This window comes from Dendrobates tinctorius, unplaced genomic scaffold (genome assembly GCF_039654945.1).
Source record: "Dendrobates tinctorius isolate UK_male_01 unplaced genomic scaffold, ASM3965494v1 ptg000304l, whole genome shotgun sequence".
NCBI lineage: Eukaryota > Metazoa > Chordata > Amphibia > Anura > Dendrobatidae > Dendrobates > Dendrobates tinctorius.
In genome coordinates this window covers 2935231-2962471 of record NW_027361971.1, presented here as the reverse complement: position 1 = coordinate 2962471, position 27241 = coordinate 2935231, and the positions used below count along the sequence as shown (strand labels likewise).

Sequence of the window (27241 nt, the reverse complement as noted above, 5' to 3'; positions counted from 1 at the left end):
GAAGCAAGAGAGAAAGAGTATGTGTTAGGGCGCAATGTGCCTTAGAAGCCACCCTCCTTTTGTCTAAGAAAACAGTACTTATGTACACTAACTTAGCATTAATCCTTCATAAAACAAGCTAAATACACAATCGTGATGAATAAAAAAAGAAAATACTAACCTTTCAATTTGTGTTGAAATCAGGCGCAATGTGCCTGAGAAGCCAAAGTGTTGATATCTGCTCACTAGAAGGTCTGCTGAGTCACTGTGATATCAGGTTTCACAGAGCCTGTAGAGTCAGGAGATAACTAGGAGGGGTGGGGTTTTCTGATAAGTGGGCAAGGAGAGAGAAGTGAAACTAATTACTGTGTGCCTGTCAGATCTATTGCGCCTGACGGAGGGTTAAGATCAGCTTCATCCAGCTAGCAGCTGACTGAGCGATGGGGAGGGAGGGTACTAGTTATGGGACCACAACTGATCTGATAGGTTATCACTATCAGAAACATAAGCATAGTTAATCAATATCAGTATCATGGAAAAAAAAAAGACTTTAAGTGGCTCATTCCATATTATTTTTTATCTTAAACCTTCAACATTTAATCGGTGATGCACATATATGACATACACATGGAAGACTAGCAATGTTTACTGTAAGTGTAGGGTTGTTAATGAAAAGCTAAATGAAGAAAATTTACCACAAATCCTAGCAATTCCTTTATTCATATCCTCGACTTTAATTTTAAAAATCTATTTTCATATCACACTGAAAACTGAGAAACAGACTCTTCTATGTATCCCAGGAGTTCAGTCTTTGCTTTCTCCTTGACATAAAAAAGACTATAGGCAGTCGCCTTCCAAATGCCTAATGTAGTGTGGATAAATCATATTTTGATGCTGCTATTGCCTTATAGCATATAGTGTGTAGCATATAGCATATAGTATAAAGCGTATAGCATACAGCATATAACATATAGCGTATAGCACATAGCTTATAGATGGAATAATAGGCTGTAACTGTAGAACATTATAACATTATAGATGACAAGTCACAATTTTAGAAGCAAACATTGAAGCAGTGTTGAAGCTGAAGGCAAGCAGAGGGATATAAGAGTAAAATATAAAGATTAGTAAATGACAAAGTTTATTGTTTATATGGGAAGTGTCCCTTTTAATAACATTTGCAATTTAAGACTATGATAATTCGGAGAGCAGATGCTGCTGTAGCTGAAAATCATATACATTATATATATTTTCTAATGGCTAGGTTCAAGTGAGTGTTGGAAATTTCATATTTCAGTTCTGTATTATGAATACAAATTAGAATTCATGCCAGTGATGGACTTGACATACTCCACTACCAGGAGCAGACATACCATTGGTGCACACAGGGGCCCAAGAGGTAAGGGGCCACTACCCAAATCAGGTGGAACTGTACATTATTATGGGCTATTGGACAGCAAAAGGCCCATATATTGTTATTGCTCCCTTCTGTCTGTGTCACTCTTGTCCACTACTTTTCTATACAGATGAGCTATTGGCCATCTTTTAAGTGATGTTACCCTTTGAACAAAACTTCTCTGATTCCTACACATTTCGCCTTTTTAATTGACCCAAATATTGCTAAATACAATGTAGCCACGAGCAGTGTTAACATTTTGATCTGAATTTTTTTTTAAAAAGTGAATAAAATCCACATTCTTGAGTGATGGTCGATCTATTTCTTATCTGTGGAAATATGGAATAGGTCAGCCCCCTCTAAAACCCCACTGGGTTCTAAAGTATCATAGGATAGACAGCTAGGTGGATCCTATTGACCTACAATGGGGTCAGTCAGGCTTCCAGCTTGGTCTCCAGAGTCTAACTGGAAAACTAGCTGCTCCATTTATTCTGGTAAATATAAGGGGATTTGTGATGGAGCCTTGAGCGTCCGACAGATGTGAACCCAGCCTTGTACTGCAATAATTCTGTGCTGTCGTATGCATCCATCTTCCCACCATAAATGAACACTGCTCAGGCCACAGTACTATGTCTGGCGGATTGTATTTTGATGTTGATTATATTATAAACTATTAAATAATATGACACTTGTTAGACTGTCCATCATGGTAGTGATATCAGAGCAAGAGAAAATAATACGGATGTACTAAATGGACATTGTAGCTCAGCCCAATACTATGATGCTATGATGCATAGGTGTGTTGGTACATGAGATTCATGTTCTGGGGTGTGCCGCTTAGATGATCACAGACTGTAAGAGCCGGAAGCACATAATAACATCTAGTGGTATGGGGGGCTTCAGCTGGTTTCCATCCAGTCTCAGGTATCGCAGATGTGGGATGAAGGAATAATCTGATGACAGGAATTCAACTGGAGCAAAAGGTAGTGGGCAAAGCTCTGTGCCGTTAATTTCTGGAAAGAGACAGAGAAAAATCTGTTTATACATCGGTCACTATTATAATAAACTCATGCCATACAGAAGCTCAGAATATGGCCGCCTCCGCAGCATTCATTGGAAACAGATCTATCTTTCACAATATCACTATTATGATTATATTAATCTAATCAAAGGTACTGGACAGTGTTGAAGAATAGCACGTCCATTACTAAAAAACAATTGGATTTCCGTTTATATAAACACATAAATTCTGAATCTTTTGGTAAAGGCAGAACAAAAATCAGTAAAATATCAGATGTACAGGCTGAAAGAAAAATAATTATCACTGTAACAATATTAGTTTCAATATCCAATAATACAAAATAGGGAAACATATGGACATTTTCAACAGCAATGTGAACACAATGTATGGAGAGCAGCCATAATTCTGAGGAAGAGTCTACCTTACATATATAAAATTAGCTTCATTTTTGTGCAGTCTCAGGTTTCCAGTATCGAACATTATTCTTATATAGCAAATACACATAAGCATTGAATGTCAATTAAATTGCAATTTTTGGAGAAACTTTGCGTATTTTAAGCACATAGTCTCACACATTGGGATAAAAATATGATGGAGATCTGCAGCAACATCTGCATGTTTTGCAGGAGGTTTTTTTTTGCAGATTTCACTCTATGCATCGTAAAGAGTGAAACCCACTGTGAAAATGTGTAGAAGACATTACAGTACTTTGGTTCAGTACTGTCTTAGGCCGGTTTCACACGTTCTGATTTTTCCGGTGCCGAAGATATCTGTGTCTGTATGTCCATGTCTCAGTGTGTGTAATACTTGTGGTATTCGTGTGGCAACTGTTTGCCGCCCATGTGCCACATCAGTACCACATGCATCAGTGCCAGGGAAGCAGCGGTACAATTAAAGCTGTTCCCCGGTGCCGGGTGCTGAAGACCGCTCTCATCATTCTCACTTGCTCTGCTGGCAGTCAGCACAAGCAGGGGAGAATGATGAGAGTTATATTAAAGTGATAACAATGAAAGCAGGCAGAGGCCAATGGGAGTATTCATCACCCGTGGACTATGCTATAAATAAAAAAAATCTGGAGAGCACAGCATCAGTGACCAGCGATGACTTCATCGAGGTTACCGTTGGTCACTGAAGCTACATTCCCACTGATTGTGCATACTTCACACTAGACTTTGAAAATCAATGTCCCAGAGTCTGGAGGAAGAGTGGAGAGACAGACAATCCAAGCTGCTTAGGCCTGTTTCACACATCCGTTTGTGTCCATCAGTCAAATTTCACCGTTTTGCAAAAAAAAACGGATCCGCCATTTCTCTTGACGGATCCGTTTTCTTTCCCATTGAGTTGCATTACCAGCGGATCTTGAAGGATGGCCATCCATTGGATCCATTTTTTTGCGTATCCGCCAAAATTTTGACGTCCGCCGACATGCCCGAACGGACCATACAACTTTTTTTGGGCGGCCGGATCTGCACTTCTCACTGCGCATGCCCGAAAGACTTCACTCAGCCACAAATTTAACCCTAAACTGTTCTGGCGGCTGAAAAATTCTCTCTCTCTCCCCCCCTTCCCCGGGCAGCGGTTCCTTTAAAATTCTTCCTTTGACGGATCCGTTAAAATAACGGTCCGGTGCCAAACGTTGTGGTCAGTACAGGAACGGATCCGTTATCCGCCATTTTAGCTGATTTTGACTGACTTAAAAAACTGATGTGTGAAACAGGCCTTAAGGTCTAGTGTGAAGTTTCCACAATCAATGATGGTTTGGGAGCTATAACCTTGAAGAATATAAGGGGTGCTCACTGAATTCCAGAGGTGGTGCTCCAAGGTATGCAATTAGCATTCAAATAACAAAAAGCTTGGGCACTCAAATGAAAATTTATTGTCCAATGTAGAACAACGAGGCAAATACCACCACCATACAAAAAGGCAAAAATCCATAGAAAGACAGATTATCTTTCGCAACGTTTCGGCACAAGCATGCCTTTTTCAAGCAGAATCTGCTGTAGGAAAGGATTACAGGTAACGGGATCTAGTCTCCGTTCATGCCTTCATTTGTGTGGGAGCAATGATAACGAGTGCAGATGTTGATAGACAAAATCTAAGAGACTATATAGGAGGGACATACTGAATTGCATACTGAATTGGTGAGGGAGATTATTATTCTATAATGCTCCCTTTTTTACTGCAGTCTGTTAGCAAATTTCACAGAAAGCTGCCAATCAGTGGTGTGGGCGGAGTTATATAGAGCTCAGCACTTAGAGAACTGCTGGATCTACAGCAAATAATCAGCGATTTTATAAAAAATGCAACATGCACCCCAGAAAGTGATGCATGAGAAACTGACATACTGTATATAGACAGACTTGTACTGAACTGTGCAGTGCTAGCCATTGACCACACATACAAAATGTTTTGATCATATGTGACCACTTCAATCGTTTTTGCATAAACTGTAATAAATTCTTTTAGAGTTTCATAAATTGTTTATTTTAGATATAGTGCACAAAAATAATATTTTCAATACTTCCCTTGGTTGTGATTTATCTCCTGTCAGTGAATCCTTCCTATTAGTCATGCTACATTGGCAGCATAGCCCGTGTCCTTGATTGCTCATCGCTGTAAACAAGTTGCGATCCATGTAATTAATCATATCTATTGATTTTAGTGGGCAGACAATAAATTCCTTAAGTTAAGTAATTTTTTGAAAACAGTAGAGACACTTTGGTGTTTTTCTTAGTTATTGATCTGTTAAAAAAAAAAAACATCCTCATAGATTTGTCTCGAAACTATCATTACAATCTCAATCCTTTGTACTTGCACATACAAAGATAGACCACCATGATAATGTAATATGACCGAAATAGAGATGTTCTTCCCTGAACAAGGGTAGTCAGTCAGCATTTTCTCTTTGAAAGCAATTAAATTAATAGCAAAACAATGACATTTATATGCACACTATAAACATGGTGGACTAAAAGTTTGTTTACACTAGCAAGCAATCATGAATTGCTCATCATCTATGAAACTCGTCAAATACCATAACCATGAGCGCTAAGAAAACTAATAGGAGTGACTCCTGTCATCTTATGACTTCTTGGACAGTGGGTTATCTAGGGGGGCATGTGCCCTAGGCGCCTTTGGAAGATAGAAGTCTTAAAGTCTGCCCTCGGAGCCGATGGCGCTATTTAGTTACCACGCTGCCTGTGCTGACTACAGGGAGCAGGAAGAAGGGAGACATCACCGCTTCTCATAGGAGCAGAGTGAGGTGACTTTAATGGTTAAATTTTTTTCTCTATTGCCACAAATATGAAGACTATTGTTTGGGAGATATTTCTAAGTGGAAGTACAGATGGGAAATGTACAGTAACTATTCAGGGGCAGAGAGGGGAAATATTACTAAGTGGAGATGGAAATAAGAGAATTTTACTAAATGGGCATGCAAATGAGAGAATATAAGTGGGGATACAAATAGGGGAATATTAAGAAGTGGGGGCATTCTATTGCTAATTGCAAGTACAAATGAGAAAATATATGTAAGTGAGGGTAAAAATATGGGAATTCTAATGAGGCAATATTGCTAAGTAGGGCATTCATTTGGGAATACTATTAAATGCACAAATGGGGACTATTGCTAATTATAGGTGTAAATTGGAGAATATTTGTGATGGTATAAATAAAGCTGTTTGGTGCATTCTAATGGCAGAATATTGCTAAGTGGGGGCACAAATGAGGCACATTATTCTATATGACAGAACAAGGTATAATATTGTGTGGGGGCAATTATTAGGCTTTGTGCCCACATTGCAGAAATGTTACAGAATTGTCCGCAGCATTTCCGAAACTCCCCGCCGCGGGTAAAATGCATGCGGAATTCGCATGCGTTTTCCTGCAAAACACAAGCGTTTTGCAAGTGTTTTTAGCTTGCAGAATGCTTGCGCTTTTCCAAGCAATTTGAAGCATCGCTTGGAAAAGCGATTGATAGGTTGGTCACACTTGTCAAGCATAGTGCTTGACAAGTGTGATAAACTTTTTACTATTGATGCTGCCTATGCATCATCAATAGTAAAATATAGAATGTAAAAAATAATAAAAAAAAATAAAAAATAGAGGTATACTTACCCTCTGTCGCCCCCTGGAGTCCTCCCGGTCCTCATTGGTGGTGCCGGCAACATCCGCTCCCAGGGATGCATTAAGCAAATGACCTCTGATAACGTAGCTGTCACGCAAGACCGCTATGTCATCAGAGGTCATTCGTGCAATGCATCCCTGGGAACGGAAGTTGCTGGCAGCGCCGATGAAGGCCGGGAGGACTCTGGGGGCCGACAGAGGGTAAGAATATCCCTTTTTTCAATTTTAATTCTATTTTTTACAGGAATATGGTACCCAGGGCATGGAGGAGAGGACTCTCCTCCAGACTCTGGGTACCATCCGCACATGAAGCGCTCACTTTACGCATGGTGGGCATAGCCACATGCATAAAGTGAGCATTTCAATACAATCCTATGGTGGCGGAATTGCCGCGATTCCACAGAATTAATGGACATGCTGCAGATTTTACCGCTATGCGATTCCGCAGCGGAAAAATCCGCAGCATTGGCACAGCATCTGTGGAATCCCATAGGATTGCATGGGAATGCATTTTGTTAGTGTTTTTTAAGCATTTCTGCAGCGGCAAAAATGTGGCGGAAACGCTTAAAAACGCAACGTGGGCATACAGCCTTACAGTGTAATGATGCAAAGGACTCATTGTTACTTTGTGGGGGGAGAAAACCATGTAGGGGCACAAAATGGAATTGTCACCATTTGATGGGACCAATTCATGTGGATGGTACAGAGTGGGAAGTATTATAAAGTGGAGGGGAAACTACTGTAGGATAGGCGAGGGGAGGGTGCTGATTCAACAGGAATGGGGGGTGACCCACTTCTTGCCGCCAACAGACACGAGACAGAGACAGGAGCTATTTTCAACAGGTCCGTTTTTATTGGCCGCCTCTCTGACGACCACCACACTTCATCACAGGAATTTCACTGTTCTCTTGCTCACAGACCCAGGTACCTTCACTTTTTAGTTTCACTGTCGTGGCGTCCTTTGTGGCTCTTCCCATCGTGGCTGCCTAGGCACTTCCACCACAGCGTTTCACCCTTCAAAGTACACCGTCCACTTGGTACCCCCAGACCGTCTCCGTCTGTGGCTACTGTCCTTTTGAGTCACCCCAATGACCGTCTCCACTGTCAGTTACTCTCTGAAGGCTTTTACCGTCTTTCTCCCTACGGCAGATCCTCCTCTCTAGTGAGCTCCTCTGGCTGACTGGACCTTCCAGAACCTTCCCTCAGCCTTTATATTCCCAGTCCTGGTAGCTCCGCCCACTATCACCTGACAGTTACCTTTGACCAATGGCAGTTACTTTGACCCATGGCAGTTACACAGTCACTCTCTCCTACACTCCCCACTGCCCTCTAATGGTCAAACTACCACATGACACCCCTTTCTCTGTATCTCAGTCTACACTGCACTATCCCTCTGTCTCCACAGGCTGACCTGTCCATCAGTTCAACCTCCCCACATTCTCTCTTCCTTTATCCATTGTCGTCCTCGACAATCTTGTCTCCCTCCTTTCCTTTCTGAAACTTTCCCACCTTCTTTTGTCGGACCGGTTGTCGGGCCAGGCCCGTGATATGCAGGGGCTGAACCAAACCGGGAGCAATCATGCTCCGAGTAGCTTACGGCTTACTTGCCAGCGTAAACGCCACCATGACAATTCCTTCAGGTTGGGTTAGGTCCATCCGCACTACTCTACGGATGTGTACCTCCCCTTCTGTCACACTCTTAATGTCATGACCGAGGCCCTGACCTACCAGGTCATCGTCAGCATCCTCCTAACCTTTCTGGGGTGTCATTGTACTGGGGGCCTGACTCAAGGACCACTGTCTGTCTACCTTCTTCCTGTCTCGTTGTCCTGTCAACTTGAATATGTCATGGTCGGCATACTCCAAGAACCCAGGATCTGTTGAACACACATTTTTTTTTTATAACATTTCAAGTTGTCAACTTTACTACACACTTTACCATATTTACTACAGTACGTTTTTATCAAAACATTTTTTTTTTAGCCTTTTACTTTTTTCTTTTTAACAAAAACAATACACTCCAGACAAACAAACAAAGATACAAAAAAAATATTAATCAAATGAGGACAGGGGTGCTCCCCCTTCCTTTGAGTAAAACATTCTCATTAGGCAACCCTGATGCACCAGGAGGATATGCTTCCTACGGGGACGCGGAACAGTCCCCTCATTGTGCAACGGTGCACTTCAGTCCTGGCAGTCCATTGTACAGGTGCTCCGGGCCACCTCCTGGCAGCCAATGTTTCGCCAAAACAGGGGGATTCCACAGCCGTAGAGTCTCTGGAATGCCAACAATATCTCTGGGCCTCGAGTGTCCCTGATGCTCGAGACCCAGGAGTCCTTGTCCCTTTATGGGGGCTCGTGCCCTTCAGGGTACGTGATGACGGCCACCGCATAGTAGCTGCAGGGGCAGTACTCCTTATAGTAGGACACCAGATCTCCCTCCCGCGGAGCCCGGCTGTGCTTGATTGAGGCTACATTTAGATAAATTTTGTAGCCGGTGGTGAGGTCTCGAATAAAGCCATAGCCCTTGCCGGTATCCATGTATACCAGCAGTCCATACGACCGAGGAGTAGACATGGCGGCCTCCCCTTTCACATGGAGCAGCGCCCACACCTCCCGCTCTTTAGCCTTCTTTTTCTCAATAATCTTCGCAACCCAAGCGGAGGGTCCGGTACAGGCTGCTGAGTACGGTGGGCGGGTCGCAGCCGTGAGTGGAGCAGAGGCGGCAGCAGACATTGGGGAGCAGGCCACAACTGGAGTAGCGGACGGGACAGAAACGGCCACAGGTGTCATCGGGTACGCTGTGGAGTCGGCCGCAGCCGGGATCAAGGCGGCCGTGGGCTCCGGTGAGTAGGCCACAGCCGAGGCCGCTGATGAGACAGCAGTGGCCGCGGATGACGGTAAGTAGGCCGCGGTGATATGCGGCAGGCCCAAAGTGGCAGCAGGCTCCGACGAATAGGCCGCGGCCGGAAGATGGAGCGCAGCAGGGGCGGCCGTAGGGTGGTTCCGCACCGGCGCCACCAGGCGGGGCGGCTCGGGATGGTTGTCAGGAGCCGTGAAATCATCCAGGGTCGTAGTCGCTGGAGAGCGGGAGGTCAACCGGGGTAGTCGAGGGCCGGAGTCAGGGCCCGGGGCCTGTCCTGTGCACTGGGCATGGGGGCGGGATCTGCTTGCGATGCCGCCAGCTGGGCTGGGGGAACGCTCACCTTACCTGGCGTTGCGGCTCCCAGCAGGCTTTCCTGCAGCTCCAGGCCCGATGGCTCCGCAGGGAGAACTCGTGCAGCTTCTTCCAGCGGCTGTTGCAACAAGGTCCGGGGTATCGAGAATGGCTCCCGGGGGCAGGTGTCCTGACGGGATTCAACCTCCTGACGCCATTTCCACTCCAGGCATCCAAGGCCACGTCCAACAGCAGCGTCGCATATCGCCTGAGTTCCCGAGACTAAATGGCGCCAAGCAGCCACACTCTGTCTCATCACAAGGGCCACTCCCGGTTGGGGCGTTGGTCGGCCCCTCCACCCATTGCAAAATCCAGTGTCTTTTCCTGATGCTGAAATGCCACAGCCATTGTAACAGTACACTTTTCTGCTCCGGTTTTACTTATTGGCAGCCAGCAATCCGGAGGACAGTCCCAAATTGTAATCCACAGAGACAAACAAAAAAAAATTAAAATCCTTCACCCCACACAGCTTGAGGGCCTGTGGTACAGTGGGGAAAAAAGTATTTAGTCAGTCAGCAATAGTGCAAGTTCCACCACTTAAAAAGATGAGAGGCGTCTGTAATTTACAAAATAGGTAGACCTCAACTATGGGAGACAAACTGAGAAAAAAAAATCCAGAAAATTACATTGTCTGTTTTTTTTTCATTTTATTTGCATATTATGGTGGAAAATAAGTATTTGGTCAGAAACAAGCAATCAAGATTTCTGGCTCACACAGACCTGTAACTTCTTCTTTAAGAGTCTCCTCTTTCCTCCACTCATTACCTGTAGTAATGGCACCTGTTTAAACTTGTTATCAGTATAAAAAGACACCTGTGCACACCCTCAAACAGTCTGACTCCAAACTCCACTATGGTGAAGACCAAAGAGCTGTCAAAGGACACCAGAAACAAAATTGTAGCCCTGCACCAGGCTGGGAAGACTGAATCTGCAATAGCCAACCAGCTTGGAGTGAAGAAATCAACTGTGGGAGCAATAATTAGAAAATGGAAGACATACAAGACCACTGATAATCTCCCTCGATCTGGTGCTCCACGCAAAATCCCACCCCGTGTGGTCAGAATGATCACAAGAACGGTGAGCAAAAATCCCAGAACCATGCGGGGGGACCTAGTGAATGAACTGCAGAGAGCTGGGACCAATGTAACAAGGCCTACCATAAGTAACACACTACGCCACCATGGACTCAGATCCTGCAGTGCCAGACGTGTCCCACTGCTTAAGCCTGTACATGTCCGGGCCCGTCTGAAGTTTTCTAGAGAGCATTTGGATGATCCAGAGGAGTTTTGGGAGAATGTCCTATGGTCTGATGAAACCAAACTGGAACTGTTTGGTAGAAACACAACTTGTCGTGTTTGGAGGAAAAAGAATACTGAGTTGCATCCATCAAACACCATACCTACTGTAAAGCATGGTGGTGGAAACATCATGCTTTGGGGCTGTTTCTCTGCAAAGGGGCCAGGACGACTGATCTGGGTACATGAAAGAATGAATGGGGCCATGTATCGTGAGATTTTGAGTGCAAACCTCCTTCCATCAGCAAGGGCATTGAAGATGAAACATGGCTGGGTCTTTCAACATGACAATGATCCAAAGCACACTGCCAGGGCAACGAAGGAGTGGCTTCGTAAGAAGCATTTCAAGGTCCTGGAGTGGCCTAGCCAGTCTCCAGATCTCAACCCTATAGAAAACCTTTGGAGGGAGTTGAAAGTCCGTGTTGCCAAGCGAAAAGCCAAAAACATCACTGCTCTAGAGGAGATCTGCATGGAGGAATGGGCCAACATACCAACAACAGTGTGTGGCAACCTTGTGAAGACTTACAGAAAACGTTTGACCTCTGTCATTGCCAACAAAGGATATATCACAAAGTATTGAGATGAAATTTTGTTTCTGACCAAATACTTATTTTCCACCATAATATGCAAATAAAATGAAAAAAAAAACAGACAATGTGATTTTCTGGATTTTTTTTTCTCAGTTTGTCTCCCATAGTTGAGGTCTACCTATGATGTAAATTACAGACGCCTCTCATCTTTTTAAGTGGTGGAACTTGCACTATTGCTGACTGACTAAATACTTTTTTTCCCCACTGTACTTGGGGGCAGGCTTGCCACTGTCCTTTTGGTCCGCCCACTATCACCTGACAGTTACCTTTGACCAATGGCAGTTACTTTGACCCATGGCAGTTACACAGTCACTCTCTCCTACACTCCCCACTGCCCTCTAATGGTCAAACTACCACATGACACCCCTTTCTCTGTATCTCAGCCTACACTGTGCTATCCCTCTGCCTCTCTCCATAGGCAGACCTGTCCATCAGTTCAACCTCCCCACACTACCACAGGATGAGTGCACAAAAGATGAATTATTACCATTTAGCAAGCACAGAAATGGCACTATTTCCAGGTGGGTTCAAAGAAATGGCACTATAATAGCCATGAGCGTACAAAAAAATCATCGGGCCCTACAGGAGAAGTTCTAATTGCCCACCTAAAATAAGTATTAAACAGGGTCAAAGAAGAGCATATCTCACAACTTTGTAGCAGTGTGATGCCCCTACTGTGACCCCAAAACAATCCTCTCACACAATATGATGGACTTCACACAGTCCTCCATATAGTATAATGGCCCACCAAACAGCATAATGGCCCCCACACAACATGATGGACCTCACACAAGCCTCCACAAAGTATTATTGCTTGAATACATTAAAATAGCATCACCCTAGCCCTCCAAACAGTATAATGGCCTTCCATGTAGCCCTGCGAACAGTTACAGATAGCATTGGCGATGCTATTTGTAACTGTAGAGGAGATCCATGTAACATTGTAAAGTGAAAAAATGTAAGTCAGAATGGTTTTATGTTAAGATTGATGCTTGCTTTCCTTCTTCTTTCACATTATCTGTAGCGTGTTGTCACTGAATTATCCATGATGGGACATAGGACTGCAGGTAACATCTATTACATTAACATCATTTACATCTATTACATCTATCATTGTACAGCACAGTGGCTCAGTGGGTAGCACTGCAGCCTTGCAGCGCTTGAGTTCTGGATTCAAATCCCACCATGGACTTTGTATGTTGTCTCTGTGCTTGTGTGGGTTTCCTCCAAGTTTTCTGGTTTCCTCCCACACTCCAAAGACATACTGCTAGAGAATTTAGATTGTGAGCCCCATTGGTGACAGCGATGATAATGTATGTAAAGCACTGCGGCATAAGATAGCGCTATATAAGCAAAGCATAACAAAATTATATTATCAGTAATGATGAGCAAATCCACGGATGTTCGGTCTGACTTTTTCAAAAGTCTGGTACTTGACCTCGGACACTGAACCCCATATAAGTCAATATGGACCCAAACTTCAGTGCTGTAAAATGGTTGGAGTAAGGGCTAGGGGGCTGCAAAACGAGGAAAAATGAAGGTAAAAGCAGGACAATTGCCCTGCAAACAAATGTGGATGGAAAAATAACATAAAGAGGTTATTTCACCACCGCAATCAAAATAAAATAGGAAGTAAATGAATAACATAAAAATTTTAAGAGAGCCCCCACAGAGGCTGAGGCTTGCTACCACCAGTCCAGTTAGAAATGTCACTCACAGAGCACGGGGGAGAGTATCCCCACAAAAGCAGCTTTCACATTTCACCCCCACACCATGGGGCACAGTGCACCCACAGAAGCTTATTCAAATTTCACCCATAGAGCATGGGGAACAATACCCGCACATAGTAGGTCCCAAATCGTGAAGCATTTACCTTGATAAAATTACTGTTCAAAGCAGGCAACCACACCTGAATTAGGGCCTTTAGCAACAATTTGGATTAGATGACTATATACATTTTTTTGAGAGGCCCTTAACATTTAACACACAGAGCATGGTGCAAAATACCCACACTGAAGAAGTTTAAAAATTTAAGTCTCAGAGCATGGATGTGAGACCTCAAATGTTCAAAAATGTATGCTGTAGTACTTAGTACTGTAAATGTATAAAAGAAGAAGCATATAATGAACAATAAAATTGCAATATTTTATTAGAAGTACTAAAAGGGACAAACATTACATTTAAAACAGTGACAATAGTGCATGGTGATGAGCCAAAGAAAATAAGTGGACAAGACTAAAATGTAAGAAGGGTCAAAATGTGAGCAGCTAATGTACCAAGCATAGTAAGTTTGCATCCAAACCACTGATCATAAATTCTATATATCATGACTCAACACGGCTGATGTGCCTACAATGCTTCTAAGGTACACCACTAAAGTGTGGATATTTGACCCATGATATCCTAAATTGTTGAAATATGTTTGGTGCAACAACTCCATTCCTATCTATGAGTGTTTAGTTGCTAGATTTGTATGCTGTTTACAAAATTAAACAAAACTCCCAGAGGCTCACACAGGGAGAACATGTGACTGTATTTCCTATTTCCTGTTTTCCTGTGTCTGTGTATGAGAGAAGCAACCTGCTGTAAATGCTACACAGATAGAGACACACAAATGATTTATTCCTGATCCATTAACCTTATCATATATTGTTCCTGTTTGTTACTGAATAAAGAAGTTCTGTTGTCACATGCTTGAAGAGTATGTAGGGAAGGTGACCTGACGGACGGACGGACTAGTCAGAGTGAAGAAAGATAGGTTTGCACAGTGTAGGTAGGAGTCAGTGATTACAGTGGGGAAACAGCTAGGAAAGTGTAGTGGACGTGCAGTACCTTGGGATGACCATTAGATGGCAGGGTGGAGTGTGAGCAGACTTTACAGCAGCTTAGGGCTTTAGAAACCGTTGGTCATGGGGGGCGTGGTGACAGTTAGAGTGACAGTTTCAAGGAACCGGGGGAGTTATAAATACTGAGGGAGGGTTCCAGAAAGTTCCAGTCCCCAGGGGGAGCTCAAGTGACAGGAGGACTACGACAGTCTGTGCACTCTGAGGAGAATCCAGACCAGGGGGACTGAGGAGAGAGGACGTCAGGGGGGTGGTCCTGACAGGAAAGGACCGCAGTTGAGACGAGGTACTGGGTGTAAGACACCGTATGTGACACGACTGAGCAGTAGAAGCGCTGTTGGTTAATGGGCCTAAGGCGGCCACAGTGATGGAACTGTCAGGAGCGTCGACAGTAAAGGAGGGGACGGTGTGTGCAGACACGTCTCCAGTGTACGGTGTGAGAAGCGGCTCTGGAAACGGAGGGCCGCGAGGTGTGCCGTCAGTCGGACGGCAAGTGAAGAAATAAACTTGGACCTGTTGCACCCAGAATCTGCCTCCATCGTGTCTCTGTTGTCATCTCTGCGCGGTATAAAAGTAGGACCACCCCCCCCAGCTCGGCACCCCACCACCGACACTACATTTGGCGTAGTCGGCAGGATCGCCGCCGCTAATACCCCATCTTCTGCGGCAGACCTGCCTCAAAGAATGGAAAAGGACTTGGACTACTCTGTTTGGATTACAATTACCTGTGGATTACAAATGACCTGCCTGTGGAATACAAATGGGAAGCGCTGTGGTGGATCTGTGTGGCCAGCAGAGGATCCGGGGCGGTACCAGGTACTGTGCAGTATGGCGGTGTTGCTTCAGCGCAGAGGAGAGGTCCGGGTGTTTGCAGTCATGTTGAATGGACTGGGACCCCCTCCAACGTATCCCAAAAGGAAGCAGTATGTGCCTGGAGATCGACGCTTCCATATATTGGACCCTGACAGGAGGGTGGAGAGGCCTGCCGACACCTCACCTCACAGAGGGAGTGGCACAGAAGAAAAACTTGGCTGCGGCTGTCTGATGCCATTCGAGTGCTGCCCAACGGACGGTATGAGACTCTGCAGGTGTCGGGGCATCGGCCGCCTAGAGTGGCAGTGGCGGCAGGGGATGGAGCTGTGCCAGAAGTCGCCCTCAGAGCCACGGGAGAGCAGCGGGATGCTGAGCTGGGGAGCGGAGCCTGAGCGGAGTCAGCGAGAATGGCCGCCACCAATACCAGCAGAGGACTTCTCAGCGGAGCCCCCGAGTTTGGGGGAAAGACCCGCGGGACAGTGGAGCGAGGGACGGAGGCTGCGGGTGAAGCCGCGTATTGATGTGATGGAGGCCGCAGCACCGGTGAAGGTGAGAGTACCCCCGGCACCACCAGTGCCTCAGCCAGCGGCCCTCATCATTCCGCCGCAGCACGCTGCCCCCTGCGCACCGGAAGGCCTGGGTACATCGGGCCCAGTGGTGTATGCAGAGTTGTGCGAGGCCCCTGCTCAAGTCCCTGAGGTACCCCGCCTGGAGCCGCCAGTGCGGAAGTCATCCAAAGAAGACGCTGCTGCGTTCCCCCTGCTGATAGCAGCTGCATCGTTGGAACCGACCGTTACTCCGGCTCCATTGGAAGTAGTGGATGCGGCCTGTCCTGAGGCCGCGGTTATGCCGCTGCTGAAGTCGACTGTGGCCGACTTAGTGGGCCTTGTGATTCCAGCCTCCAAGGACCCGGTTGTCCCCACTTGCCACCTGGCCCCAGCGGCTGTTGAGCCGCAAAAATCATCGGCCGCCTCTGATCCACGTCCTTCTTCGGTTAAGTCCCGCCCACCGGACTCCAGGGCTCATGCCGGACCCTCTGTTTGGGTCGCAGGAGTTATAGAGAAGAAGAGGGCCAGGGGGCAGGAAGTATGGAGCCTGCTTCATTCAAAAGGGGAGGCTGGCATGGCGGTGGAAAGATCCCGGGGGCGGCTGGTGTACACCAATGTGGCCCGGGGGTATGGCTTCATACGTGATCAGACTGGTCAGAAGGTATATGTGAACGTAGCCTCCATACGCCACGGCCGTGCCCTGGAAATAGGGGACTTTGTCTCTTATTATAAAGAATACTGCCCCCGCGGGTATTATGCGGTGGCGGTACTGGCGGTACCTGAGGAACGCGAACCCCCCGTAAAGAGGACTGTATTGGACACTCCCTTCACCCCAGGAGTTCCACGGCTGTGGGCCCCTTGCTACCGGCCATCAGGAGATGGCCTGGACTGTCAGAGTCTGAAAGAACAGTCCTAGTTTTAAAAAAAAAAATGTTTTATGTGATTAAGCTGTTTTTTTTAGAATGTTCCTCTTACAGGATGTTATTTTACTGATTTGGAAACTTGACAGAACGGGGATACGAAGACAAGAGGGAGTGTTCATGACCAAGGAAGGGGGAGGGAAAAGGAGTACTGGCGATGTTTATTGTTGAACGTTGAGTTTTAAAGCAAAAGAAAATGAAAAAAAAAAATAATATAAAAATGGGTACTTGTGCTATTATAAAGTTGTTTATTGTATGATATGCCAAAGTAAAATGCAACAGGTCCGGGTTAAGGGAAGGTCTGCGGGACCAAAGGAAAGTGTGAGATCCGGTAGGGATCTAAGAGTTGAGGTCTGGGAGACCGGGACGCCGACCATGACATGTAATTGAAAGAAGGAAAATGAGTGGGAAGACGTGAGAAAGACAGCCGTCCTAGGTCAGGTCCCCAACACCACGGACACCCCTGAAGAAGGAAAGACGGGCGCCGGCAATGATCTGGTAGGTGAGTGGCCTCGATCATGGTGTACCGGATAGTGAAAGGTAACAGTAGGGAAGAGTAGGGGAAAGATACACGCCGTAGAGAGAATACGGGTGTACCTTGCCCAATTTGAAAGACGTTGTCATGTGGCGTGCGCGCTGGTGAGTAGCAGTAGGCTGCTCAGAGCATAGTGCTCCCAGTATGGTTTGGCCCCTGCAGATAGTGGGTTTGGCTCAACTTCTGGTCCGACAACAGAATGTAGGTGTAGATTCAGAACGACGAAGGCAGGGATGACGATTGTCGAGGACGACAATGGACAAAGGAAGGGGGAGTGTAAGGAAGGTGACCTGACGGACGGACGGACTAGTCAGAGTGAAGAAAGATAGGTTTGCACAGTGTAGGTAGGAGTCAGTGATTACAGTGGGGAAACAACTAGGAAAGTGTAGTGGACGTGCAGTACCTTGGGATGACCATTAGATGGCAGGGTGGAGTGTGAGCAAAGGACTTTACAGCAGCTTAGGGCTTTAGAAACCGTTGGTCATGGGGGGCGTGGTGACAGTTAGAGTGACAGTTTCAAGGAACCGGGGGAGTTATAAATACTGAGGGAGGGTTCCAGAAAGTTCCAGTCCCCAGGGGGAGCTCAAGTGACAGGAGGACTACGACAGTCTGTGCACTCTGAGGAGAATCCAGACCAGGGGGACTGAGGAGAGAGGACGTCAGGGGGGTGGTCCTGACAGGAAAGGACCGCAGTTGAGACGAGGTACTGGGTGTAAGACACCGTATGTGACATGACGACTGAGCAGTAGAAGCGCTGTTGGTTAATGGGCCTAAGGCGGCCACAGTGACGGAACTGTCAGGAGCGTCGACAGTAAAGGAGGGGACGGTGTGTGCAGACACGTCTCCAGTGTACGGTGTGAGAAGCGGCTCTGGAAACGGAGGGCCGCGAGGTGTGCCGTCAGTCGGACGGCAAGTGAAGAAATAAACTTGGACCTGTTGCACCCAGAATCTGCCTCCATCGTGTCTCTGTTGTCATCTCTGCGCGGTATAAAAGTAGGACCACCCCCCCAGCTCGGCACCCCACCACCGACACTACAAGTATCCTGAATAATCCACTGCCAGCAGGTTATGGGCCCAGAGTGACACAGAACCCCAGAGTAACACAGCAACAGAAGCCCAGAGCAAAAGCAGCACAGAGCAACAGAGAAGATGTCCACTAGCTGCAATCCTGTCAAGTTCTCAGTGCCAAGCCTCACTAACCAGAACTACCAGTCCTGGAAATTCAAGGTGAAGATGCTGGTCATAAGAGAAGGTACATGAAATTGCACTCAGGAACAAGTGCCTCATCCATTACCAGATGATTGGCTAGAGAAGGATCAGAAAGCACAAATCACTATCTCCCTCACTGTAAATGATAATCAGATTTTGCATATATGCAAGTGTGCAACTGCAAAGGAGATGTGGGATGGGTTACAGAGAGTGCATGAAAGATCAAATCTCAGCAATAAGCTTTATCTCATGAGAAAGCTGTATGAGTCTAAGCTAAGTGATGGACAGAATATGCAGAACTATATAAGAAACACCCGAGAGATTGTAGAGTCTCAGGGGTATTGGAGAAAAAATTAAAGATATTCATGTTGCTGTACTTCTATTAAAGGGAGTTTGTCACCCCATTTTTGGCCTATAAGATGTGGCTACCGCCATCAGGGGCTTATCTACAGCATTCTGCAATGAAACCTGAAAGATATGAAAAACACATTAGATTATACTCACCGGGGGGCGGAATCAGGTGCGGAGGGTGTTGTGGTCCGGTCCGGGTCCTTGCATCTTCATATGATGACGTCCTCCTTCTTACTTCTCCCTCGGCAACTGCGCAGGCATACTTTATCTGCCCTGTTGATGGCAGAGTAAAGTTCTGCAGTGTGCAGGGAAAGGTAAGAGAGGTCTGGCGCCTGCGCACTGCAGTACTCTGCTCTGCCCTCAACAGGGCAGATAAAGTACGCATGTGCAGGAGCTGAGGGAGAAGCAAGGAGGAGGACATCATCGTATGAAGAAGGGAGACACTGGACAGGACGGCGACACCCATCGGACCGGACCGAACGCCGGGGTGAGTATAATCTAACTTTTTTCTTATCTTTCAGGTTTCATCGGGGGCTTATCTACAGCATTACAGAATGCTGTAGATAAGCGCCTGATGGTGGTGCCAGCAGCTGATAGGGCTAATATGGGGTGACAGATACCCTTTAAGTAGTCTTCCAGAGAGTTATGACACACTCGTGACTGCGCTAGATGCACAGCCAGATTATGAGCTGACACTAAAGTATGTTAAAAGCAAACTTGTGGATGAATTCAAGAGAAAATTGCAGCATGTAAGCAGCAGTAATGAATGAAGAGCAGAAACAGCATTAAAGACACAGGATTTCCCTAAATATAAAAGCAATCTAAGAGAAACTTGTGAATGTTTTGTCTGTAAAAAACCCGGCCACATTAAAGCAGGCTGCAGAATTTGGAAAGCAAGAATGAGTCAGCTTAAAAAGCAGAACAGTCACCAAATGGTTAAAACAGCTGTAAAGGATGATTCTGCATGTGTTGAAGCTGCATTTAACGACAGTACAGACCCATCTGCAAAGCATATATGGTGTATAGATTCTTGTGCAAGCAGTTATATGGCAAATAACAAGGATTTCTTCACTGACCTTAATGAAAGCAAGTCAGAAAAGGTCATCTTAGCTAATGGTCACTATATGACTTCAGAATGAGTAGGAGACCGCTACCTCCACTGTCCAGTTTCCTCAGCACAAAGCAGAAAGATCCCAATAAAGGATGTTTTCTTTTCCCAGCCTTGAAAGCAATCTTCTGTTAGTAAAGAAGCTCATACAAAAGGGGAATATAGTTACTTTTAGAGATAACAGCTGTATCATCTCAAAGAGCGGTCACACTCTTGCAGACAGAAAAATCCAAGATGAACTTTATCAGCTCAAATGCGAAGAAAGAGTTACAGTGCTAGACATGATTTACATAAGAACTGTATCCATTTATGGCACAGACATCTTGGGCACAGAGACCCAGAAGCAGTAATGAAGCTAGCTCAACTTGCAAATGGTATTGAAATCAACCAGTGTAGTTAAATGATGAAGTGCACTAGTTATCTTAAAGGGAAAATGCCCAGAAAATCCTTTCCTAAAATAAGCACTAGATCTGCACAGCCTCTGGATCTGATACATACAGATGTATGTGGTCCAAAGAATGTTCAAACTCCTAGCAAGAAGAGATATTTTCTTACATTTATTGATGACGCATGTGTGTCGGTCGCACGCATGTGTGGGGCCGCATGCATTCAGCAAAGCATCGCATTAGCTAAGTATCAAGCAAAAGGCAGTTATTCCATGGCAAAGAATTAACATCCATCTTCTCTCTTCACACAGGTAATCAGATAATTAAACTTCTGAACAGATCCACTCTGCATGTACAGTGCTGTTATGAGCTCATTTTATGCTCCACCAGCTGGGAGTTCTCCTTCCGTTCTCCCTCTGGTGGTGACAGAAGGTAGTGAGGTTAGTTTAATTGGTAATGGTCTGCCACCTGACGAGGAGGATAGTGATTGGATCTCTGGAGTATCAGACTGGATATAAGACAGCAGACGCCCTATCCTATTGCTGGTGATTCAGTCTGCTGCTCAGGTCTTGGAATTCAGCTCTGCTCCAGTATTCTCAAGTTAAGTTTGTTTTTTGCTAATGTTCACACAAGCTCTTGTTGGTCAACTCAGTTTTTGTGTGGTCAGCCAGCCCGGCTGGGCTGTGCTGAATTTCCACTCTTGTTTATCTGTATTTGCCAATTTGTCTTTTTGTCCTTTATTAGATTGGCCTCTTTTTGCTCTGTCTCAGAATATTTCAGAGTGCTGATATAGTGGGAGAAGTCTAGTGACTTCAGGGTTAATTTTGTTATCAGAAGCGTTGGACATTATTTTTGGTAGGGTTTTTTGGCAGATTGCAGACAGTATCTTTCCTTTCCTGTCCTTTCAAGTTAGTTTGGCCCCATCGTTTGCTCAGCCTATTTTTCTGCCTTTGTTTGTGTTTTCATCTTGCTTCACCATCACTACATGTGGGGGGCTGTCTTTCCTTTGGGGTCTGCTCTGGGGAGTTAGTTTTCCTCTTTTCTTACTTTAGGCTTATTTAGCTCTCCGCTTGTGACGAGGCGTCCAGGACCATCGCAGGCACGCTCCACGACTGCTTCTAGTTGTGTGTTAAGATTAGGGCTCTGCAGTCTGCATAGTTACCAACCTCTCTGGTTTTCTGAAACTTAGCGTGTGTTGCTTTTTTCCTCCTCGGTGACCCATTCATAACACAGTGCCTTGCGAAAGTCTTCGGCCCCCTGGAGCTTTTCAATCTTTTCCCACATATCATGCTTCAAACATAAAGATACCAAATGTAAATTTTTGGTGAAGAATCAACAAGTGGGACACAATTGTGAAGTTGAACGAATTTATTGGTTATATTACATTTTTGTGGAAATTCAAAAACTGAAAAGTGGGGCGTGCAATATTATTCGGCCCCTTTAACTTAATACTTTGTTGTGCCACCTTTTGCTGCGATTACAGCTGCAAGTCGCTTGTGGTATGTCTCTATCAGTTTTGTACATCAAGAGACTGAAATTCTTGCCCATTCTTGCTTGGCAAACAGCTCAAGCTCAGTGAGGTTTGATGGAGATTGTTTGTGAACAGCAGTTTTCAGCTAAATTCAATGTTAGCAAGCAGCCTGAATGGTACAACTCCCCACCTCTGCTGGCTGTCTTTTCTGCTGCAATATATCCTATTGGTAATCAGATCATTCAACTTCTGAACTGATCCACCCTGCTTGTATTTCACTCCTTTCAAAGTAAGCAAGCAGCCTGAATTATACAACTCCTCTGCTGGCTGTCTTTTCTTCTGCAATATATCCTATTGGTAATCAGATCATTCAACTTCTGAACTGATCCACCCTGCATGTAGTTCACTCCATTCAATGTTAGCAAGCAGCCTGAATGGTTCAACTCCACACCTTTGCTGGCTGTCTTTTCTGCTATATCATAGAGATGGAATCAGGACTAGCGTCTTTGATCATCTATTCCACACCAGCATGTGTTGAGCAGCTGTTGCTAATTTATAACAAACAGCTCCCACAATCCCTCTCTCTTGTCCCTGTATTGGGGCATAAATTTAGAAACATTCTAAGGAGTACATGCATGTTTGGGATCGCAGGGCAGGAGTCAGGTATCCCACACTTTGCACTCTTTTTTATCCATGTGCTTCATTTCTATCCTCCTGTGCTCCCTTGCCATCCACATTCACCACCCCATCCTCGCTCCATCATGAGTCATACATTTCAGCCCATCTATACTTCCCTCTCCCATGTACAGCTCCCATGCACTTCTCACCTTCCTGAAAAATCTCAGCCCATCTTGCCCATACACATCGCAGAAAAAAACTTCTTGCTATTCCAATAACTACTTGCTCGTTATCTTCCTACTCCTACTGATTTCGGGGGACATCTCCACCAACCCTGGCCCACCATCCCCAACCTCAACCCCTACCCTACCTCATATCGAAACCAAATTTATTAATATTACTTGCACTCCCTCATCTCCTTCTTTTAATTGTGCCCTCTGGAATCCATGGTCTGTATGTAACAAACTTCCTTTCCTGCACAATTACTTTCTGAACAACTTTCTGAATCTGTTGATCCTCACTGAAATCTGAATTCAAGATTCTGACACCATCTCCCCTGCTGCCATTTCCCATGGTGGCATACAATTCTCCCTTGAGCCACCATAAAGAAAACCCAAGACCTTTTCTTAAAATAATTTTTTTGATACAATAGAGAAAATATACACTCACTGGCCACTTTATTAGGTACACCATGCTAGTAACGGGTTGGACCCCCTTTTGCCTTCAGAACTGCCTCAATTCTTTGTGGCAGAGATTCAACAAGGTGCTGGAAGCATTCCTCAGAGATTTTGGACCATATTGACATGATGGCATCACACAGTTGGCGCAGATTTGTCGGCTGCACATCCCTGATGCGAATCTCCCGTTCCACCACATCCCAAAGATGCTCTATTGGATTGAGATCTGGTGACTGAGGAGGCCATTTGAGTACAGTGAACTCATTGTCATGTTCAAGAAACCAATCTGAGATGATTCGAGCTTTATGACATGGCGCATTATCCTGCTGAAAGTAGCCATCAGATGCCTGTTCTTAGCTGAGAGGAGTGGTACCCAGTGTGTCTTCTGCTGCTGTAGCCCATCTGCCTCAAAGTTCGACGCACTGTGCGTTCAGAGATGCTCTTCTGCCTACCTTGGTTGTAACGGGTGGCAATTTGAGTCACTGTTGCCTTTCTATCAGCTCGAACCAGTATGCCCATTCTCCTCTGACCTCTGGCATCAACAAGGCATTTCCGGCCACAGAACTGCCGCTCACTAGATTTTTTTTCTTTTTCGGACCATTCTCTGTAAACCCTAGAGATGGTTGTGCGTGAAAATCCCAGTAGATCAGCAGTTTCTGAAAAACTCAGACCAGCCCTTCTGGCACCAACAATCATGCCACGTTCAAAGGCACTCAAATCACCTTTCTTCCCCATACTGATGCTCGGTTTGAACTGCAGGAGATTGTCTTGACCATGTCTACATGCCTAAATGCACTGAGTTGCCGCCATGTGATTGGCTGATTAGAAATTAAGTCTTAACACACAGTTGGACAGGTGTACCTAATAAAGTGGCCAGTGAGTGTATGTAGACAAATATAACTGACAGCACCTAGATCAAGGTAGGTTTTGAAAAAAACGGTACAGATCATCTCAGAAAAAGAGGGGAATATCAAATATAAGCCCTCTTGAATACCAATAAAAACAATATTTTTATTTGACAAAAATATATAAAAGTAGCCCTATTGCAATAAATGGCTTCAAAAACGACATAATTAATAGTATATTACAAAAAACAAAAACAAAACCAACCTATCACCACCCAACCACAAACACTAAAAAAAGCTGAATAGCCAATAGCGTTTATATGTCTTTGAGGAAAAAAGCACCTGCTCTTAAACTGAAGCAGAGTGAACTATACTATAGCTCACTAAACTTGATGAAAACATTGTCTCAAAAAATGCCCATAAAAAACTGACCCTCAATAAGAGGTATTCTTCGCCAGCTAGTCATCCCATAGACTGGGTCATATAAAGTACTAGATGGCCAAGAATTCCACTACCTGGATGTAATATGCCTAGTCTAGAAGCTTTCCCTCAAGCAATAAAGAAAGTGGGCTCTTACAATGAAATGCGCATAAGTTTGATGTACAAATATGCTATGGCTACTCAGCTAGAAAATATCTGAACATGCTTAGTAATTTATAGTCCGTATCAAAAACAGGAATCCTATATCACAGTTTTGGTCTTTGGTACAATCAATCCCAAGACCACAAAAAAAAAGCATGCCCAGAAAAGACCATAATAGGTTACTTATCTAAATCCAGTCCCAATAGCATCGTCCCAATAGCATCGTCCCTACGCATTTCACCCCCTCCCAGTGTCAGAGCTAATCAGGGGACCACAATTAAGGAGTAACCCATAATGGCATGGCTGTTGAATGTGGCTTACAATTCTCCCATTCCCCGAGACCCACAAACAGACTTGGTGGTGGAGTCGGCATACTCCTGCCCCCACAATGCACTTTCCAGGTCATCTCCCCAGTTCCATCACTCTCATTCCCTTCTTTTGAGGTCCACACCATCAGGCTCTTCCCTACCCTCTCCCTCAGAGTAGTGGTCATATACCGGCCCCCAGGCTCACCCACCCACTTCCTTGACCACTTCTCAGCCTGGCTGCCACACTTCATGTCCTCAGAACTACCAACCCATATCCTGGGAGACTTCAACATCTCCATTAACAACCCCACTTCCACATCTGCATCCCAGCTTCTATCATTAACCACTTCTCTAGGCCTCTCACAGCTTTCAACCTCTGAGACCAGGTACGGACTGGGACTGAAATCCAGCCCTGGCATTTGAAATCACACAGGCTCATGCTGTCCCCGCCCTCAAGCACCAGATGTGATATATTACTAATATTACCCTGGATGGAGGAAAGCAAGATTTACTACATGATCAATATTTCTAATGATACCCATGATCTGCTGGAGTGACGGAGTAAGTGACGTTGTGCTTCGTCACAGCTCTTAACTGTATGGGTGTCTTGAGAACACCGATTCTGTTAACAACATAGCAGACAAGGCAGCCCACGACCAGACAGGCCCTTCTGGCATTTGCCACAATTGCCAGATGGCCAGTCCGGTCCTGTCTGAGACACAGAAAGACGGTAACGCCCTTGACCTGGTCTTTGTCCGGCTCTGTTCAATCTCCTACCTAAATAACTCACTGCTTCCCCTCTCTGACCACAACTTTCTCTCCTTCACGCTCACAAATCCTCGCCCCACCCCAGCACACTCCTACCTACCACACATTCAGAAATCTACAAGCCATTAACCCTCAGACACTTTCAGACTCCCTACACTCATCACTGTCCCCAATCTCCCTTTTCCTGTACTGATCTGGCTGTTCATCACTACAACGACATTCTTAGAAGCATCCTTGACCAAGTAGCATCCCTCACCCTCAGAACCTTCAAACATGGAATAAAACAGCCCTGGCTCACATCGCAAACTCAACTTCTCCAGCGATGCTCTAGGAGTGCTGAACCCTATGGAAAAAAACCAGCACACCTGAAGACTTCATCCACTTCAAATTTATGTTCGGAACCTATAACTCTGCCGTTCTCCTCCAGTCTCTCTCTCTCTCCAGTCGTCACAACTCACCTAACTACAATCTTTAATCCCTCCCTCTCCTCGGACATTTTCCCCTCCTCCTTCAAACACTCTATCATTACTCCATTACTAAAGAAACCCGCTCTTGACCCATCCTGCACAAACAACTACAGACCAGTCTGCAATCTCCCCTTCATCTCTAAACTTTTGGAGCACCTAGTCTACTCCCACCTTACCCATTACCTCTCCATTCACTTCCTCCTAGACTCTTCACAGTCCGGCTTCCGCCCCCTACATTCGACTGAAACTGCACTCATCAAAGTTACCAATGACCTTTTGACAGCAAAATGTAACGGTGACCATTCTCTGCTCCTTCTTCTTGACCTTTCTGCAGCTTTCGACACTATTGACCACCGTCTCCTACTCTCTAGACTCCAGTCACTAGGCATTAAGGCCACCTCTCTCTCCTGGTTCTCTTCCTATCTTTCTGACCGTTCCTTCAGTGTTTTGTTTGCTGACTCCATGTCATCTCCTCTTCCTCTCGCTGTCGGGGTACCTCAGAGTTTATTCCATGGCCCCATTCTCTTCTCTCTCTGCACGGCCCCAAGTGGACAGGCCATCAGAAGATTTGACTTTCAGTACCATCTTTATGCTGATGACACACAACTATACACATCATTACACGACCTTACCCCCGCTGTACTACAGAACGCCAATTTCTCTGGATTGGGTGATAGAGGGTGAGGTCTCTTTCTTTTCATCCGCGCCCACCATGGGCGGAACAAGGGGCATTGCTGATCAGACTTTCGCGCCATCTCTTCGCTGTCACACCCACAAAGGGTGTCATCTTGGTTGTTGTTCTCCTTTTTGGGGCCAAACACCCCCATCTTCACAGCTGTCATTTTAGCCAAAATGACACTGTCAGCCACAATCATATTTAAAGCATTAGTCTCTTCACTCCTCGCAGCTTCTCCGCATTGCAAGGTGTTGGCAGTCACATCTGAAATTCTGTTCACTTTTCTCACATCTTCTGTTTCATTTGATATTTCTGCGGCATCAATCACCTTCACGTCATCCACATCTTCTTTCTTCGTGGTTTCTCCGCATTGCGAGGTAGTCGCATCATGCTGACTACGCCAAGTGTAAGGGAGGTCCAGGACCATAGTCATGGCTGAGCACTCTGGTGCATGTGTGACCTGCCCTCCTCTTACATGGAAACGGCATTCTTT

The 27241-nt window shown here is 45.5% G+C and overlaps 1 protein-coding gene across 1 annotated transcript in view; it reads right to left on the bottom strand.

Moving 5' to 3' along the window:
• Positions 1 to 541: 541 nt before the first annotated feature.
• The window catches only part of PRELP (proline and arginine rich end leucine rich repeat protein), a 312079-nt gene continuing 285379 nt past the window's right edge, over positions 542 to 27241 (bottom strand). The window contains exon 3 of the mRNA XM_073560755.1: positions 542 to 2388. Coding sequence (XP_073416856.1) covers positions 2213 to 2388 — 176 coding nt within the window. The 3' untranslated portion in view covers positions 542 to 2212. The remainder of the gene's footprint in view (positions 2389 to 27241) is intronic.